Genomic DNA, 16,758 nt, shown 5'->3' with positions numbered 1-16,758 from the left:
TAAGTGAGTGTAAAAGTGAATTTTCTAGTAGTTATTTTAAAGTAGAACAGTCCCAGAATGTATTATTAATGTCAGTCCAGGTCCCCAAATTATTATTTCCACAGTTTAACATATATTTCCTAAAAAAATCTGTTAGTATTCCTTGTCTTTTGTTTGTTTTCCACTCACTTGAGGACTGAACATACTATTTACACCATGTGGTGTTTGGAGCTAGATGTATCTTCCTATGAAAACCTAGTTATGCATGCCACTCAAAAGTCAAGAAAAATGATATAGAACCTCCTTTATTTATTAAGAGGTAACTGTAACACCTTATCCAGATGCTCTGATTTTCACAAAAACAACTAGAGAAATTGTAGGGTTGTGGGTTTTATGTTGTGGTTTTAGAGCGTGTGGAAATATGAGAAGTGTTTCTTCTTTTTAATTTTCTTACATGCACGTTTTACCATATATATTTTCTCTTCAGCTGTAAGTGGTTGTAGTAAGAGTGGAGTTACTTGGCTATCTATAAAATATCCTTTATCGGCTAAACTGAGCTGTGAGTGGAAGGTGAGTAAAATGCCATGTGATACAAAACCAAATGTAGAGGTTAGAAAATGTTACTAATGACTAATATTGTTTATGTTATTTCTCCTGTAAGGTATGTGTCTCCAAGTGTTATGTTTCACTGAGAATTTAAACTTTAGATTTTCCTATTTGGGCAAGTAGCGGAATGAATATAGCCAATTTGTTAGTAGCTTAAGCTTTTGTACTGCTTTACATTAGGGTTTGCGATGATTCTTATTCATGGGTTTGCTTTTGGTAGATGGAAATGTTAACTTGCTTTCTATTCTCAGCTAAGAGAATATATAATTAACTTCTTTGTAAAAAGAAAGAGCTTTTCACATGGGGTCCACTTTTTTGGTTTTTTTTTGTTTGTTTGTTTGTTTGTTTTTTTAAATCACAGCCAGCATGCATATAAATATAGGAAACCGAGTCCTTGCTAAGATTTGTGCTGTCTTCTGTGATTGAGAGTCCTTCCTTCAGATAATTATACTACATTTTAATGATCTTTTCAAGATCATGGGCAGAAGTCAATCTGGACTTGGGAGAATTTCTGCTGGCCTACAGAGCAACTCCAGTGCAACATCCAGTGCAATGGATGATATACATAGGTACCTTCCAGCACTGTGTAGTGTTTACAGAAATCATGCAAGAGAATTCAGTGAAGATAGATACCTGTATTCTAAATAATGTGCTAGGAATAAGATCTTCAGTTTGGCAGAAGTTCCATTGGACTGGAACTGTGGCAGCTCCTGCAGTACGCAACCCTCCTCCCCCTTCCAAATCCTCAAACTCTTTAGACCCTAATTCCAGATTGCATTATGCAATTTTAGAACAATTTTACTGACCTGTGTACACTCCTCTGTATGCTTCTGCCTCTCCTTAAACTGAGCAATTTTATGACATTATTGCAATGCGCTTTCTAATTACAGTGAATTCTCTTTCCTGTGTATGATGGACAATCTAGTAACAAAATAGTTACAACCAATTACATAATTACTGGGCAGTGTTGAAGTAGCTGCCTGTCTTTATGCATGTACTAGTAATTTTTCTGCTTCGTGTGCTTGCTCAAAAATAGCACAGCTTAGCACTGAGCATTCTTAACTGCTGTAGCAAAAATCTGGATGTGCTTTTCTCTGCAAAACCTGCATTTGGAAAGGGTAAAAGAAATAATTTCTGCCTTTAGAAATACTGAAAATAAGTAGGACATACTAAAAGTTATGATTAAAAACTTCCTTTATTCAGCCTGAAATCTTAGAAAGCCGATAGAGATTCATTTCTATGAATGAAAGGTTGCACAGACTCATTAACTAAAGCACTGTTAACAGTGTTCCTGGCAGCTGTCATCTCTCTCCTTAGCACAGCATTTCTGAAACTATGTGGAATGGGGGTTATTGTGTAATATCGGTATGTTTGCATTTTAAAAACATTCTCTCAAAACATCATCCTGAGACATCAGTTCCAACAGACAGTCAACTTTTGTTTGTAGAGATCGTTGTGAGATTTGAGAAAGCAAACAGTTCAAGTGGAGTAAGTTTTAAATAACAGTTCCCAGCAGATCAGGGTCTCAACCACTTGGATGTTCAATTAATAGAAACTATGGAAACACTGAAACTTAAAATGCAAGTGGGAAATTGAAAACATTTTTTGAATACACCAGCCAGGCACTTGGAAATCCATCAGGTATCATTCTGGAATGATGCTGAGCTCTCACAATGCCAGCTTACTTTGCAAAATGACTGAAGAGGACTATCGAAGGTGAGGAGAAAGCTAGGCACAAAGCTGCCAACAGCTATGATTTGGAGATCAGCATCTCACAGTGGTGGTAAATGGCAATATGAGCTCATCTTCTTCCCCTTCAGAATTGAAGTATGTGAATTGAACATTGCTTGGGAGAACAGGATCTCATGACATTTATTTTTGTTTTTTTTTAAAAATGCAAAACAGTAAATTTCAATGGCTTAGCTAAAGGGACGTATGTATCTATTACCACGGCTCAGTTGGTGGTGGCAGGAACTGAAATGTCTTTTACACCTCTAGAAGATGGTGATTCTCTGTAGGAAACTTCAGAAAAAACCCAGAATTTTACTTGTTCAAAAGCTCTCTGCCAGCTAAGAGTTGATTGGAGCAATAGGTAATGGAAAAAAAGCCTCAATGAAGTTTTTACAAATACTTTTAAGATTCATGTATATGGATGGTATGAGGTACAGCAAATTCCTCTTCTTAGTTCCTATTTTAAGATTCAGCATGGCTAAAAGCATTGTCAAATGTGTCTAAGAGACTCTGGAACAAAACTTCCTCGTATTATTGAATGCCATCTCAAAACAGTGCCATATAAGATCCTTACAGATACAGAAATCATTCAGCAGGTGGGTACTCAGCTGCCTGGGTGGAAGTAACAGAGACATGGGGCAGGGCGGGGGTGGGAAAAGAAGTTGGTGTCTGGCTAAAAGGCTTGCCATAGATAAACCAGAATTATTCTGCATCTGGTTAACTGCTAACAAGACATGAAGCCTTGCCTTCATTGTTAGTTGGCAAGTCTTGTTTTAGGTTCCCATTCCTTCCTCAATATGAGCTTGTCATTATAACAGACTGACGCAAATACAAGAAAAAGGAGAAAAAAATACTTCTGCTTTTTCATCTGTATGCAGCCAAGAAATAGGTATGTAAACAATGTTTAAAAACAGAAGGTACCATTCATTAGTGAAGAAGTGCTGCATTTTGTCCTAGAGACTCTTAACAGCTATTACAATCTTGCTCCCACAAAAGAAATCTCATAGTCCAGTTGACTACACCACCATAATGAAGAATCTTGGGTTTGCATCGTTCAGCAAATCTGTGAGCCCAGTGAAGAATCAGAGGCTGTGAGATTTGTACATGAGGTAGCAAAAGATTATAGAAATATACACGTTTTAATGACTACAAGATTGTTGTCTTGAAGCTCACCAAATTCATGACAGTAATTCAAATCTTTTAAAATAACGCTTCTGGGTATTCCTTTCCTCTAAATAAACTTTGTAATTCTTCAATCCCCTTGCTATTTTCAAGTCATATTTTCAAGCCATGCAGCACTGCAATTTAATTGATAAACTTCTTTGCTTCAACCATGATGCCTTTGTACCTTGGAGAGAAAAATAAATAAATAAATAAATAAATAAATATGAAAAGAAACTTTAATGACATAGACTATTTTTATGCTAAAGTTTAAGAAACAATTTTAATGAACCTCTGCTTTCCTGATATGCAGGAACATGAAGTTAAATTTGTTAAATTTGAAGTTAATTTGTAAATTAACAAAGGAATTCCACTGGCATGAGGAAAGTGTCTAAATATGTTGAAATTGAAAGAAGAGAAACATTACAGAGGATGCAAGAAGAGCAGAATGCTTTCTATTTCAGATGTCACAAAAAACTTAGTTGTAATGAAATGTTTAATTAAATTATTTCAGTGAGTGATTGTCAGCACTCAAGCAAAAGAATAAACCAGAAGATTGCATGACACAACAGAGAAATAAATGCTCATCATTCACTATCGTGTAAAAAAGTAAGGCTATTCCCAAAGTTACAGCTGGAGATAGAACTGAACTGAGTGACATTGTAGTTAGTTAGCTGAAAAAGATCAGGACTTGACTTGACCAAGCTAAGAAAGTCTTCTCCAGAATGAGGCCAGGCACTGGAAAAGAGAATACTGGTTGCTATGAAGTTATCAGTTAATTAGTTACCAGTTCCTGCTGGAGCCACTTTGTGAATGACAAGTGATAATAAGCTTAATTTGAAACAAAGGAAACTTGCTTTAGGTGTTGAGAACAATTCTGTAAGAATTACAGCCTGTAAGTTACTGATACAGCTTTTAGGAATGTTATGAATTTTCCCTCACTGGAGACCGCACGGAAGAAATTGGACAAACACATTGGGAGCAGTTCATTCTGCCTCCTTGGGCCCAGCTAGACTAGATAACGACTCCCAAATCTCTATCTGTGATGGTGTCTTTACTGTACATGTACCTGAATTTTCTTTCCACAGAGGACTCCAGTATAGCCAGGACGACAAGAGCATACATTAGGCAATACACACTTGCCTCCAAACAGACACTTCTGGTTGCACACAGCTAAAACAAGAGAGATACATTTGTGGCTTTATTCATGAAAACAACTTGGTGAAAGAAAAGTGACTATCTCTGTATAATTATTCTCCCAGCTTATAGGAGCTGAGAACTTGGTAGGTATCTTCACAGGGCAACAACCCTCAGTGTAAGGAGACCTCACAGTCACATGGACCTAACGAAGCTTTTATGTCAATCCCATCCCCGTTTACGCAAAGATGCAGATTTAATATGGGAACACGCTGACGGCATGAATGAAACAGAGATAGGGACATGAGTAAGGTGTTTTTTAACACATCCTGCTATTTCACAATGGCCTCTCAGGGCCGTTGCAGCAGCATGCAGTGTTAGAACAGGCCGCTGCATACTGCCATGGTCCTAGATGACTGATCTTCAGAACAGGCAGAGGAATCTGGACGTTTTGTCCTGCCTTTGACACAGATTCGGGCTAAAATACAATCAAGGTATAGAACTTCTAGGCACTTAGGTATTGTTCAAGCATTAACTGTGCTGAAGCAAGAGGTTTCAGATGACATCATTCTTACGTGTTTGACACTGGATTCCTTCCCACTGTGGAGGACAATGACACATACTCGGTCCAATACACTCCCCACCATTCTTACATTCCTGAAGACAGATTGCTGCATGGACATGATCACAAAGTTTGGTTATATCCCAAGTGAGTACTTCTACTTATTATTTACATTTCAGGATGCCCACAAGAAGTTGAGTACTTTATCTAAACAAGAGCCATATCTTCACTGAAAATCCATCTAAGATCAGCAAGACATTCATAGAATAGTTTGGGTTGGAAGAGACCTTAAAGATCATCTAGTTCCAACTCCCCTATTAAAGAAGATAGGCAACTAGAAACAAAAAGCACTACAGCCAAAGCATGCACTGAGATGTTCTGATGCATTAAAGATTGCTACAAAAGCCCAAAATACTCAATTAAGTCAGCACCACTACATAGCTTTGCTTTCTTCCAAAATTACCTTTCTAGACCAAACTCTTCAGTGGCAGCTCTTTTGTCATCATGCAGTTTAACACATGCTGAGTCAACTCATGAGCATTTGATCCAAAGGTTTTTTTTTTTTATGGCTCATTTTTCTGCACATTGATCCCTGCCTATTAAGCCATAATCTAAACATTATTATCTCTCATTCGTTAACTGACTAGTTGATAATCAAATCTCTCTTCCACAGTGTCCAAGAGTGTCTCACCCCATCAATATAGGTAATATTTTTTTCAATAAAGCTTTCCAATAATTACAGGAAGTAATACAGGGAAAATTGTTTTTTCTCCATGCCATTAGTGAGCTCATTGGCCATATCAATATCTGAACCTCAGGTGGGTACTATGACAGACGCTAACACACTTGGAAATCTATTGTATTTCTACCACCCATCCTCATGCTGCTTTTCATGCAGACTGTGCTTTTATCCACATGACCACATTTTATTGATGCACTATCAATATCTTAAGATACAATGTGACCCACAGCTGTGCTACCATCACAGTCCTATTTCTACCTTTCTGAAAGAGCTTGCGCCCACTGTATCTTCTATTCCAAACATTTTCCACTGTGTTTCCACAGTTTTCCATTTTTCACTGTATTTCTTTCCTATTACATCTGCTTTTATGTCCTACAGCACAAATTGAAATTCTTTTACTTCATTGACTTAGCTCTTTGCAGATATATAGGTGTGTCTTATTTAGACAAGAAAGGAACAAGTATTACTTGCTATACAAGAATTTAAAGGTATTTTTGGTCTCATGATTTAGCCTAAGAACTGCACGGTATTAGTTTTTCACCATAAATTTTGCTGCGAAGTTATAGGTTGTTATTTTTTAAATGTATCTATCCTTGAGTTCTTTGGCACTGACTTCATATTACTTGTGTGGACAGAGTTGTTAATTAGTCATGTATTACTTTTAAGGTATGGTTCTCCTGTTAGCTACAAGATACTTACGAGTGTTACATCTTCTTCCTTTCCATCCTGAAGGACAAGAGCAAACATTTGGCCCTACGCATCTTCCTCCATTCATGCACCTTGGCTCACAGACACCTTAAAATCAAAACCATCTGCTGTTTAACACATTTGATTGTTTACATAATAATTTATTGGTTACTTGTCGATCCTGGAAGGATTTTGACACTGGCTTACTTTTTTCACATCTTCTGCCTGTGTACCCCTCAGGACAAGTACAGACATTATTTCTCATGCAGTGACCACCATTCTTACAAGGAGGGCTGCAGACGGCTAAAAGATACAAACAGGAGGAAAAGGCTGGAGTTTTCATTTTGTTTGACTTTAGTGATTCTTTGAAACAACAGCACAGCACAAAAATTCTGACAGCATATACAGACATTCAGCACTATCAGACCTGTCTCGTGAAAATCATATTGGATTGGTGCCTACATCAATAGTAAAGACAAAATCAGATAAAAGGGGTCACGGCTGCCAACTATATGTGTGCACAAGTAACCAGACTACATAATATACAATGGAACTGGGACTCTGAACACTGCTCAAAAGCTGAGTGTAAGACAAGGCAAATTTTGAGTCTCTCTTCTCCTTGGATGTTCACTGAATCAACCATAAAATCTAAAAATAATGTAATCTATGTTTTGCACCACTTCTCGGGCACGTGACTTGATTATGAATCTTGCATCTTAAGATAACAGTGTTTTCTAACTGATTTCCTCATAATATCAGTAAAGAGGGGAAGGGAGCGGAAAGAAAAAGAAAAGCTTACCATTCTGACATTGGGCACCAAAGAAGCCATGTGGACAGAGGCAAACATTTGGCTTAGTACAGGAACCACCATTGAGACACACAGGGTCACACATTGCTGCAGAAACAGAGTCAGAAAGAATGACATCCAAATAAAGTCTACAAAAAATATGTGCTTCTGTTGCAAAGACAGGAATTAAACACATAAGAGAGCTGCAGGTAACACTACTCACATAAAGTCTTTACCCAAAATGTTAGGATCTGTATTAGACTTTCTAGAGGTGCTGTCAGCAGCAGAACTAACGTAGAATCATAGAATCACCAGGTTGGAAAGGAGCCACTGGATCATCAAGTCCAACCATTCCTAACACTCCCTTAAACCATGTCCCTAAGCACTTCATCCACCCGTTCCTTAAACACCTCCAAGGAAGGTGACTCGACCACCCCCCTGGGCAGCCTCTGCCAGTGCCCAATGACTCTTTCTGTGAAGAATTTTTTTCTGATATCCAGCCTGAACCTCCCCTGGCGGAGCTTCAGGCCATTTCCCCTTGTCCTGTCCTTAATCACTTGAGAGAAGAGGTCATCTCCCTCCTCTCCACAACCTCCTTTCAGGTAGCTGTAGAGAGTAATAAGGTCTCCCCTCAGCCTCCTCTTCTTCAGGCTAAACAACCCCAGCTCTCTCAGCCGCTCCTCGTAAGACTTGTTCTCCAGCCCCTTCAGCAGCTTCGTTGCTCTTCTCTGGACACACTCCAGAGCCTCAACATCCTTCTTGTGGTGAGGGGCCCAGAACTGAACACAGTACTGGAGGTGTGGTCTCACCAGTGCAGAGTACAGAGGGAGAATAACCTCCCTGAACCTGCTGGTCACACCGTTTCTGATACAAGCCAAGATGCCATTGGCCTTCTTGGCCACGTGGGCAAACTGCTGGCTCACGTTCAGTCAGCTGACAACCATTACCCCCAGGTCCTTCTCCTCCGTGCAGCTCTCCAGCCACTCTTCCCCCAGTCTGTAGCACTGCATAGGGTTGTTGTGCCCCAAGTGCAGGACCCAAGAGGGAGCAGAGGGTCAGTAAGCAGCCACCCACCGCTGCTGTCTGACCCACGCAGTTCAAAATTTCAAATTATGGGAAGTCCTAAAAACACTCTCCCAGGAAGATAGAAGTTGCAGGAGTGTTACCTGTACTGCAGGTAGGTCCATACCACCCAGGTTTACACTGGCAGACGTCTGGAGTAAGACATTTCCCGCCATTTTCACAGTATCTGTTGCAAACCACTACCATCCAAGAAGTTGGGCAAAAAGAAAGTGAGGAGGGAGAAGACAATGGCGGGAAGAGAGAGGAAGAGATAAGTTACAAATTATGTTTGATTAATTTTTCAGAACATGCAATTCCACAAGTTGAAGAGGAATTGCTGAATTGATTAATCCACTCTCAAAGCATAAAAAACTAGCACCAGACTACAAAGGTAAATAAAATGTCTTTCCATGCCATTATCCATGGTCTGGTTATATTTGGTCTTAAATATCTAGAAAATTTCAAATAAATTCTAAAAAAAAATGGGAAATTCAATACTAAGGGACAAATAGAACCCGTTACATGATGGATTTGATAAGACTCCAAGGAACTTCACTCAAGTGTCCTCTATCACTTCAGCAATGGCAGCTGCATACATAGAGTGTCATCAGACAAAAAGCTCAAGGATATTAAAATACCATGGCTGTGGAAAACTACAAATTGCTTCTTCCAGACAAGATTTCACTCTCTTTAGTATTGCTTAACAAAGAGCAGAATTTTTTTGTGTGTCACGGTTGAAACTAGAACAAGAAAAACAGAGAATGCAAAGTCCTGGAATGTGAGGAGGAGAAAAACAAAAGACTTTCTCCATTTGGGGTCAATAATGCAGTGGCTCAATCAGGTGAATTATATATATAAACAGCATGTTTAGACTTGGACTCTCTGAATGATAATAATTACTAGTATGAAATCTACCCAAAATTAGGAGTTGCCAAATTACAGCATGTAAAAGTTGATATGTAAAAGATAATTTATGTGAGACTAATTCCATTTTTTCAGCTATGATCACAGCAAATTTTCCAGTTTTCATGCCAGGTAAAAATAAAAAAGGAAAGGATCCCTTAATGTGGTTCTGAATTCAGTTTTCTCATATCCCTGTTTTTCTGACCTGCCATTCACTGATACAGACTTCTGAATGTACTGCAGCATCTAACCAACTTAAGATGATAGAAGTCGAAAAGCTGGTTTTGTTCTAAAGGTAGTATCACATGTGCAACCTGCTGAATGCTTCCATGTTGATGAAGGATAAACTACTTGCAGTTTTTATAGTACGATATGTTTTCAAAGTTACACGTAAATAGTATCTAACTAAAGTTCAAAAAGTCCAAGTATGGGAGCCTTTAAAGAGGCACAGGTATTACGTCCTTTGCTAGCATTAGACAGAGTGCATAAAAAAATTAAACCATAATTTGCTTTCTTCCTCATGAAGAACAGAAATAATGTTCCATATTCTTCCCTTCTGCATTTTTTGCTTACTTGTATCACATCTTGGTCCCACAAAACCATATGGGCAGGTGCAGAGATTTCTGGCCAAGCATGTGCCTCCATTTTGACACGGTGGTTTACAATGTGCTGCAGATATAGAATAATGCTGTTCAAGAAACGACCTCTAATACGATGCATGGATTGGTCATGCTTTAGAATAAAGGAAATGTTAATAATTGACAGCAACCAAGAACTGGGAATAAAATAAGGAGATATATGCAATGCCTTTTGACAAGAATAAGTACAATAAGAACTTAATTCCAACAGAGTACATAGCCCCAACACTGGTGGTCACCCTAAAGAAAAGAAATCTAAGACAATTTCCAGATCAGACTTCCTGCCCTTTGGGATTGTTTAGCTTAGAGGCATCTACATTGACTGCTGAACTTCTCTACGTAGTGTGAAAGCTAAATTTAGGAATATCCAATCACAAAGAACACTTTACAGTGTGTATCAAAAAACTAGGGCATATACCAACATGTTATTCGAAGTGTTTTGTTAAAGTAAAATGAGTACACCTCTTTGCTGACAGAATGAACAGTCCTGAAAGTAATTTACAGCATCCTTTGGGAATTTATGGATTCAAAAGTGAAAAATATTCTATTTACCTTCCTCACAAGCAGAGCCACTGTATCCTGGTAGACATTCACAGACATTGGGCTTAATGCACTTCCCATGGTTTTTGCAATCAGGTCTACATAAAGCTGCACAAAAAATCAACAATTGTCTTCAAATCACTAATTTGTGGATATGAGTTACTACAAGCTAAATCAAAATGCCATACTCACCGGCCTGACAGTTATAACCAGCATAACCAGGCTTGCATTTGCAAATATTGGGTGCCACACACTCCATATTTTTGCCACATGTTTGCCTACATCTTACTGAAAGGCAATGAAGAAAACAAAGAAAGGAATAAGGAAAATTTAAAGTGGCATTTCAGCACAACTATGTCGTGCCTAACATAATGAAAAGATCACACAGAATCCATTAGGTCCTTGTCTGCAAGTGGTGAGCCTGAGACATATTAGAAAGATATTTTTAAGTGCATCCGTGCAACTAAAAGCCTATAGGCTATGCCAATATTAATAATGAAAATGAGAAAATTCAATACTCTCTGCACTTCATTGATCACATAATAACAATGTGCTTTCAGATTATAAAGATGTCACAAGATTCTTTCTCTGCAAAGCATTTACTGCAGTTATTTGTAATACCTCTGCAAGTGAAGCCATCTCCATAATAACCATAAGGACAATGACCACACTTGACGCTTCCATCCCTACGTGGCTCACAAGGTACACCAGGAAAACAGGGTAAATCAGTACAGGTTGCTGCTTTAGGAATCACTATTTCACTCAGTTTTTCAGGAAGCATTTTTGGTGGGATAGTGACTTCAACAAGGACCAAAGGTAAAGGACTCGTTTTATGCTTGGCCAATAGGTGCTGAAATCTGCAAGCATTTTCGCCTCTGAATACTTTGCTTGGCAAAGCAAGCCCTTTCCTTATGTTTGTTCTACTGCTAGGAGAAGTCTTCCTGATGGTCTCAAAATAGCTGTAGGCCTCAACTGGTGTCCTTGTCTTCTTTTCAGGTGATACAGCACGGCTCCTTGAAGATGTGGTCATCATAGCATGTTCTGAAGAACTGTCTTCCATGTTAGCAAAGTGACCACTGATGTTGCTGAAAGCATGAGCAATGTTTCCAGCAACAGCAGGTTTTACAGAAACACTTCTCTGAGGATTAAGTGACTCCCAATTGGTAATTGCTTTTACTATGAAAGCTGCTAAAGTGCTGCTACAGACTGTTCCTGAGAGAACTAAATCTCTCAGGGACATCTGTAGAACTGGGAATATAGCTAGAGATGCCTAAAATCTTCCCAAAGGTTGATTGTTGAAAACCTACAGCATGTTGGAAAGAAAGGGTAGAAGAAAGTATAGGAATCTTATGAGACTTTTTTTCCTTCTAAGGGTGGGGAATGTCTTCTGAACAGAAAAATGTACAGCCCACTCATCCTGTACTTCAGGAAATCTCTCCATGTGCTACATCAGAATATATGTATATTGTAGAACCTAACTCTTAACTGGCAGGACTGGAGAAGATAAGGCATTTGGGCTACATCCATTCCCACCCTTACCATGGCCTTTTCTTGGCTGAAAGATAAGGAGAAAGCACCATATATTATACATAAGGCAGACAGCAGAAATTTTCCCACACAGGGTCAATAAATAGCTTTACTGTCAGAGCAAATTATCATATCCATATACAGCTTCCAACTAGATAACTGAACCACAGTTTAAAGAAAAGATGCTGCTTATGGTCATGTATGCCTAGTAATAAGCCTAGAGTCTAGACGCAGAGATTTAACTACAAGTATGCACATGCTTATACCTACTGATGCACCATGGACAGCATTTTAGGTGAATAATCCACCACCTTGTAGCAAAAGTATTACCAAGTTTTACGCTTCAAACTTTTTTATCAACTTAAAGTTTCTGCACGGGTGCTATTAGAGGGATGTTTCATGTGTTTTATAAACCTCAGAGACTGACTCATCCTCTTTGCAGAAAGGAGGGCAAAGTGTACAAAAGTTCTTTATATTCTGCCCAGGAAAAGTAGGTGATAGGGTGGGTTGTAGAAGGGAGTACGGCACTGTAACTCCAGAATGGCAGAATGTTGTATATGGGCTTTTAGCGTTATGGGGCAGAGGAGGAATGAAACTGGAAGAGATTATCCAGCCCAACTTAAGCTCTGTACCTAAGCACACTTAGAATGGTACTAGTACATTGTCTACAAAATGTTAAACTTTACTGAGTCTTACCACAGAGTATGTCTCCCACTGCTGAAAAGCAAACCATCTAACAGCCAGTGAATAACTATCCAGCACTGGCAGCAGACAGTTTTCCTCCTCCCTCACTGACAATTCAGAGATAAAGGGAAAAGACACATGAAAATTCCCTGAAAAGAAAGCCCCAGCAGGCACAGAGCTGGGAATGCCAGCAATAGTGTTCATGGAGTTTTGGAATTAAGACATTCACTTGCCATATCCTTCACCTTTCCTTTGAGTTAAAGTAGGAAAATGGCATTCAACATAATGCCATAAACTTTTGCTTATCTCATCTAACAGATGTCTCTATCCCCCTGTTACCTATTTTCTGGCAGTGGTTAGTCACGAAAACAAAAGGCGATGGTAAGAATACCATACATCACACTGTCAATAAAATGACTGACCTGAGGGATTTGTTGATATTGAAGTTTCAGTCTCATTTTTCAGACCAGAATAAAACCCCAGTAAAAAATTAAATTGAGTCAAACTGAAAAATTAAAGTGAATAACATAAAACTGACTAGAACCTTTATTTGCCAGCTATATTCTTATCAGTATGTGAATCAGAAATACCATTTTCTTCATGAAAAAAATCACCTTTATTCCCTCCAATTTCTCCTGTTAAGTCGTCTCCTTCAACACTAGTGTCTTCCAAGCTTTCTAAAAACAAAAGATGTGAAGCCGCATTAGTAGTTATTGTTTCAACTGCAAACAAATTCCAGAGCTAAAGTTTTAGTACATAAAAATAAATTAAAATTCTGAAAGCAGATAAAGAATAAAATTGTTTCTTACTAGTTTTCAATAGAGTATTTTAAAAATACAAGTTATTCAGCAACTGCATTGTAAATAAATGTTTGAGGTCCTTATTTGTCTAGTAAACAGTTCTATGTTAAGCAATCTAATAGAAAAATGTTTCATCAATAATTGATCATATCATGAAAATAATGCAGAAAAAAACACACTTAATTGCATTCTACCTTGATATGAAAGAATTCGGGTATTTTGTATCTACCTTTTCCAGTCACCTGAAAAAGTGTTTTACAACTATGTGACCCAGTGCAGTCTAACGCTGTCATCAATTGAGATTCTATCCCAGCCATCAAGAGTCAGAAACCCAGTCCTGTTTTGCTGACTACTCAAGAGTTCTAAGTTAGTCAGAAACATTAGGAACAACCAAAGATACTTTTTCTGAATGACAATAAGATAATAGTATTCTTCTGAAAAACAAGTGATTTTACCGTAACATGACTTCCCATCTCCTTGTAGATTATTTGGGCATAGACCACAGTAGTAAGAACCAAAAGTATTGAAGCAAAATACTCCAGGCAAGCAAGGACTGGATACACATTCATCGACATCATCTTGACAATTTTTACCTGCATTGAAATACAGATTTATTTTTTTTTAATACTGTGTCACTGAACTATGACAGTGTGTTTATAAAAGTAGAATGTATGTGGGTGCTGAAATACAAAAGGGGAACCTATCAAGTGCAACAAAGCATTTCAGTACATCTAATAAGTACCGCTGACTAGATTTGCTATTCACATTTTTTCATCTTATATCAAGTATCTTGCTTACTGCAGAATATGGAGAAGGTGGCCTGTGAGGACTACATGTTTATCTGCAGGCGTAGGAGGAATAACACTGTAACCAAACTCATTACTCCTACGATTCACCATGTTGCGGAGTTTACCTCTGTCAAGGAAAACAACAGAACTCTGTTCTCATAATATAAACTGTCTTTGTATTCATGAAAGAAAAATCTTGAAGTATATAATGTAATTTTATCACAAGACCATAAAATTTCTTCGTACTCTAACTGTAAGGTATTTACAGTCAAAAGTTTAAAATAAAAATGTAGACATAAAATCAGAAACTCCTTCTCATCACAAAACGTGATAAATGTGCATAAATAAAGTAGCAATTTACCTTGCAGTTCAGGTGGACATTCACAGTAATAGCTGTTTATTCCATCCACACATCTGCCAATACCACACCGGTTAAGTTTACAGTCATCAGTATTCACTTGGCAGAGATCACCTTCAAATCCAGCTACACACACACAAAGATATCTTCCACTTCCAGGCGGGAAATTAATGTTTGTCACACATGAGCCACTATTTAGGCAATCACACGATTTTACACTGACCTACAAGACATGCCCAATAAGACAGTTTTCTTTTTTTTAATGAATTGGCAATGAGATTTTTAATTAGATATCTTAAACGTCTTACTAGTCGGTGTCATTTTACCGTAATATTCATTACCTCTATTTCTACCATAGTCTTTGCATTGCAGTCATCTGTCAAAGAAAATGTTAATTTATGGAGATTCATTGACATAGCTTTCCACAGAAGGAGACCTGATGCGGAAAGACTGGCACCTTTTGGACCAGATTCCAACGTGAAATGAATAGCAGAGCCCTCTGGATCTGAGGCCAAAAACTGATATACAAAATCTTCTCCATAAAAAGTCTGTAGCACATCCTGAAAAGTTTGAAGCACTGGAGGCTGGTTGTCTGTAACAAAGGAGATATTTTCCTCTTTTAAGCAAAAGTTGCAATACATTTATAAAAATTAAAAGGAGCATATTTTTCTGTTAAGGAAGTCACATGTAATTATTTCTCCTAGATTCTAATGTCATTAGAACGACATAGGAAAATGCTAGATACTTTCATTATAACAACATAACCAAGAAATTGCTTTTACTATGCAAAAACTTGTAAAACTTAGAATTTATGGAAATTAAACATTGTATTTTAACTATGCAGAAACATTTTGCAGAAGTAAGTGCAGGAAGCCATAAACCTCAGAGGTGAATGGTGTTGCCTTTAACAAATGAATAGGCACTGTTAAGCAATACTTGGGAATGGGCTGCAGTGACTATACCGGCAAAACTGAGCATGAGGTGGTGAAATAAGTTACTCACTCATTGTTCCTAGGAAGGATTTCAACCACACAACTACTCACTCTCAAGTCTTAGTCTCTTCAGATGCCTGCACTGTTGAGCTCTAACCTATTTGGCAGGAATAAGCAGATTTCTAGAGACACTGGGTGGAAACAAGCAAACAAAACCCCAGCACTAGTACTGAAAGACAGAAGTAGAAACCCTGGGGAGAGATAGGTTTTGAAGTTAGGACACAGGAAGGTCATCAAGTTTTGGGTTATAGTAAAGTGACCGCTCCAAGCAGGAACCCATGCATTGTGGCAGAAACCGTGAAGAGAGAAGAAGCTTTAATCAGTGTCTCAGCAATTAGATTCTGACACCCTTTTCCTAATGTCATATACTCTGGAGGAGAAGTTGTGCTCTTTTGTTTTTGGCAATTGCCTCTAGTTTACATTCTCCCATTTCTGACTTTGGCAATACTGAATTCCATTCATGGCTGTAACACGGAAACGGGTTGACTCCCTGACTGCTGGATGAGTTTCATGCCATTCATTTAATTCAGGTTTCATTCTTTTAGAATAGCTATAGCTACCTTTGCTTCCAGTAGAAGTTTGAGCTAGGAAAAGATTCAGCAACACAGACACCAGAAGTCCCACCCATGGACCCTTCCCAACCCAGGGAGGGGCTTGCCAGCACATTCACCCGCAGAAACACTCATGGAATGCTTGTACTTGAGATGTTATGGACTTGGGTTGATGAGGCAGACTGGATGGCTACTAGCAAAGCCCCAAGGGACATCCCACTTGGTGAAAGGACGAATATGATTTCTATATCTGAACACTAAGATCTGAGCCAAAAGAACTACAACTTCTAGGCCAGGACTTTGTAACATGGAGAAGGAAAGTGAAGAATCTAGACGTGGATCTTCTTTTCATAGTGTGGTTTCTAACTGGACTGAAGTATGACAGCCTTGGACATACTTTCAAGTATTTGTTTAGGCCATGTAGCTATGCCACTGATGTGGTTTATGTCCAAACACTAAGTGACTAATAAATACGACACACCATTTAATTCAGTTTGTGTTCTCCTCTTGTTTGGCATCAGAG

General features: G+C 38.4%; 1 protein-coding gene across 4 annotated transcripts in view; it reads right to left on the bottom strand.

The window, feature by feature from the left end:
* Window positions 1-1,853: 1,853 nt before the first annotated feature.
* VWDE (von Willebrand factor D and EGF domains) overlaps window positions 1,854-16,758 on the bottom strand; it is a 42,506-nt gene continuing 27,601 nt past the window's right edge. The window contains exons 17-30 of one of the 4 annotated variants that reach the window (XM_054060371.1): window positions 15,034-15,284; window positions 14,696-14,915; window positions 14,002-14,139; window positions 13,361-13,423; window positions 10,728-10,823; window positions 10,548-10,643; window positions 9,931-10,026; window positions 8,559-8,654; window positions 7,405-7,500; window positions 6,813-6,908; window positions 6,618-6,713; window positions 5,190-5,285; window positions 4,547-4,650; window positions 1,854-3,664 (exon numbers count right to left, since the gene is read on the bottom strand). In XM_054060371.1, the coding sequence (XP_053916346.1) occupies window positions 3,644-3,664; window positions 4,547-4,650; window positions 5,190-5,285; window positions 6,618-6,713; window positions 6,813-6,908; window positions 7,405-7,500; window positions 8,559-8,654; window positions 9,931-10,026; window positions 10,548-10,643; window positions 10,728-10,823; window positions 13,361-13,423; window positions 14,002-14,139; window positions 14,696-14,915; window positions 15,034-15,284 (1,565 nt within the window). In that variant the 3' untranslated portion in view covers window positions 1,854-3,643. Of the gene's footprint in view, window positions 3,665-4,546; window positions 4,651-5,189; window positions 5,286-6,617; window positions 6,734-6,812; window positions 6,909-7,404; window positions 7,501-8,558; window positions 8,655-9,930; window positions 10,027-10,547; window positions 10,644-10,727; window positions 10,824-13,360; window positions 13,424-14,001; window positions 14,140-14,695; window positions 14,916-15,033; window positions 15,285-16,758 lie in introns of those variants that run through there. The other 3 variants (XM_054060372.1, XR_008448821.1, XR_008448820.1) reach the window with 3 other exon arrangements.

The sequence above is a fragment of the Cuculus canorus genome, chromosome 2 (genome assembly GCF_017976375.1).
Source record: "Cuculus canorus isolate bCucCan1 chromosome 2, bCucCan1.pri, whole genome shotgun sequence".
Lineage (NCBI taxonomy): Eukaryota > Metazoa > Chordata > Aves > Cuculiformes > Cuculidae > Cuculus > Cuculus canorus.
This window is presented reverse-complemented; position numbering and strand designations above follow the sequence as displayed.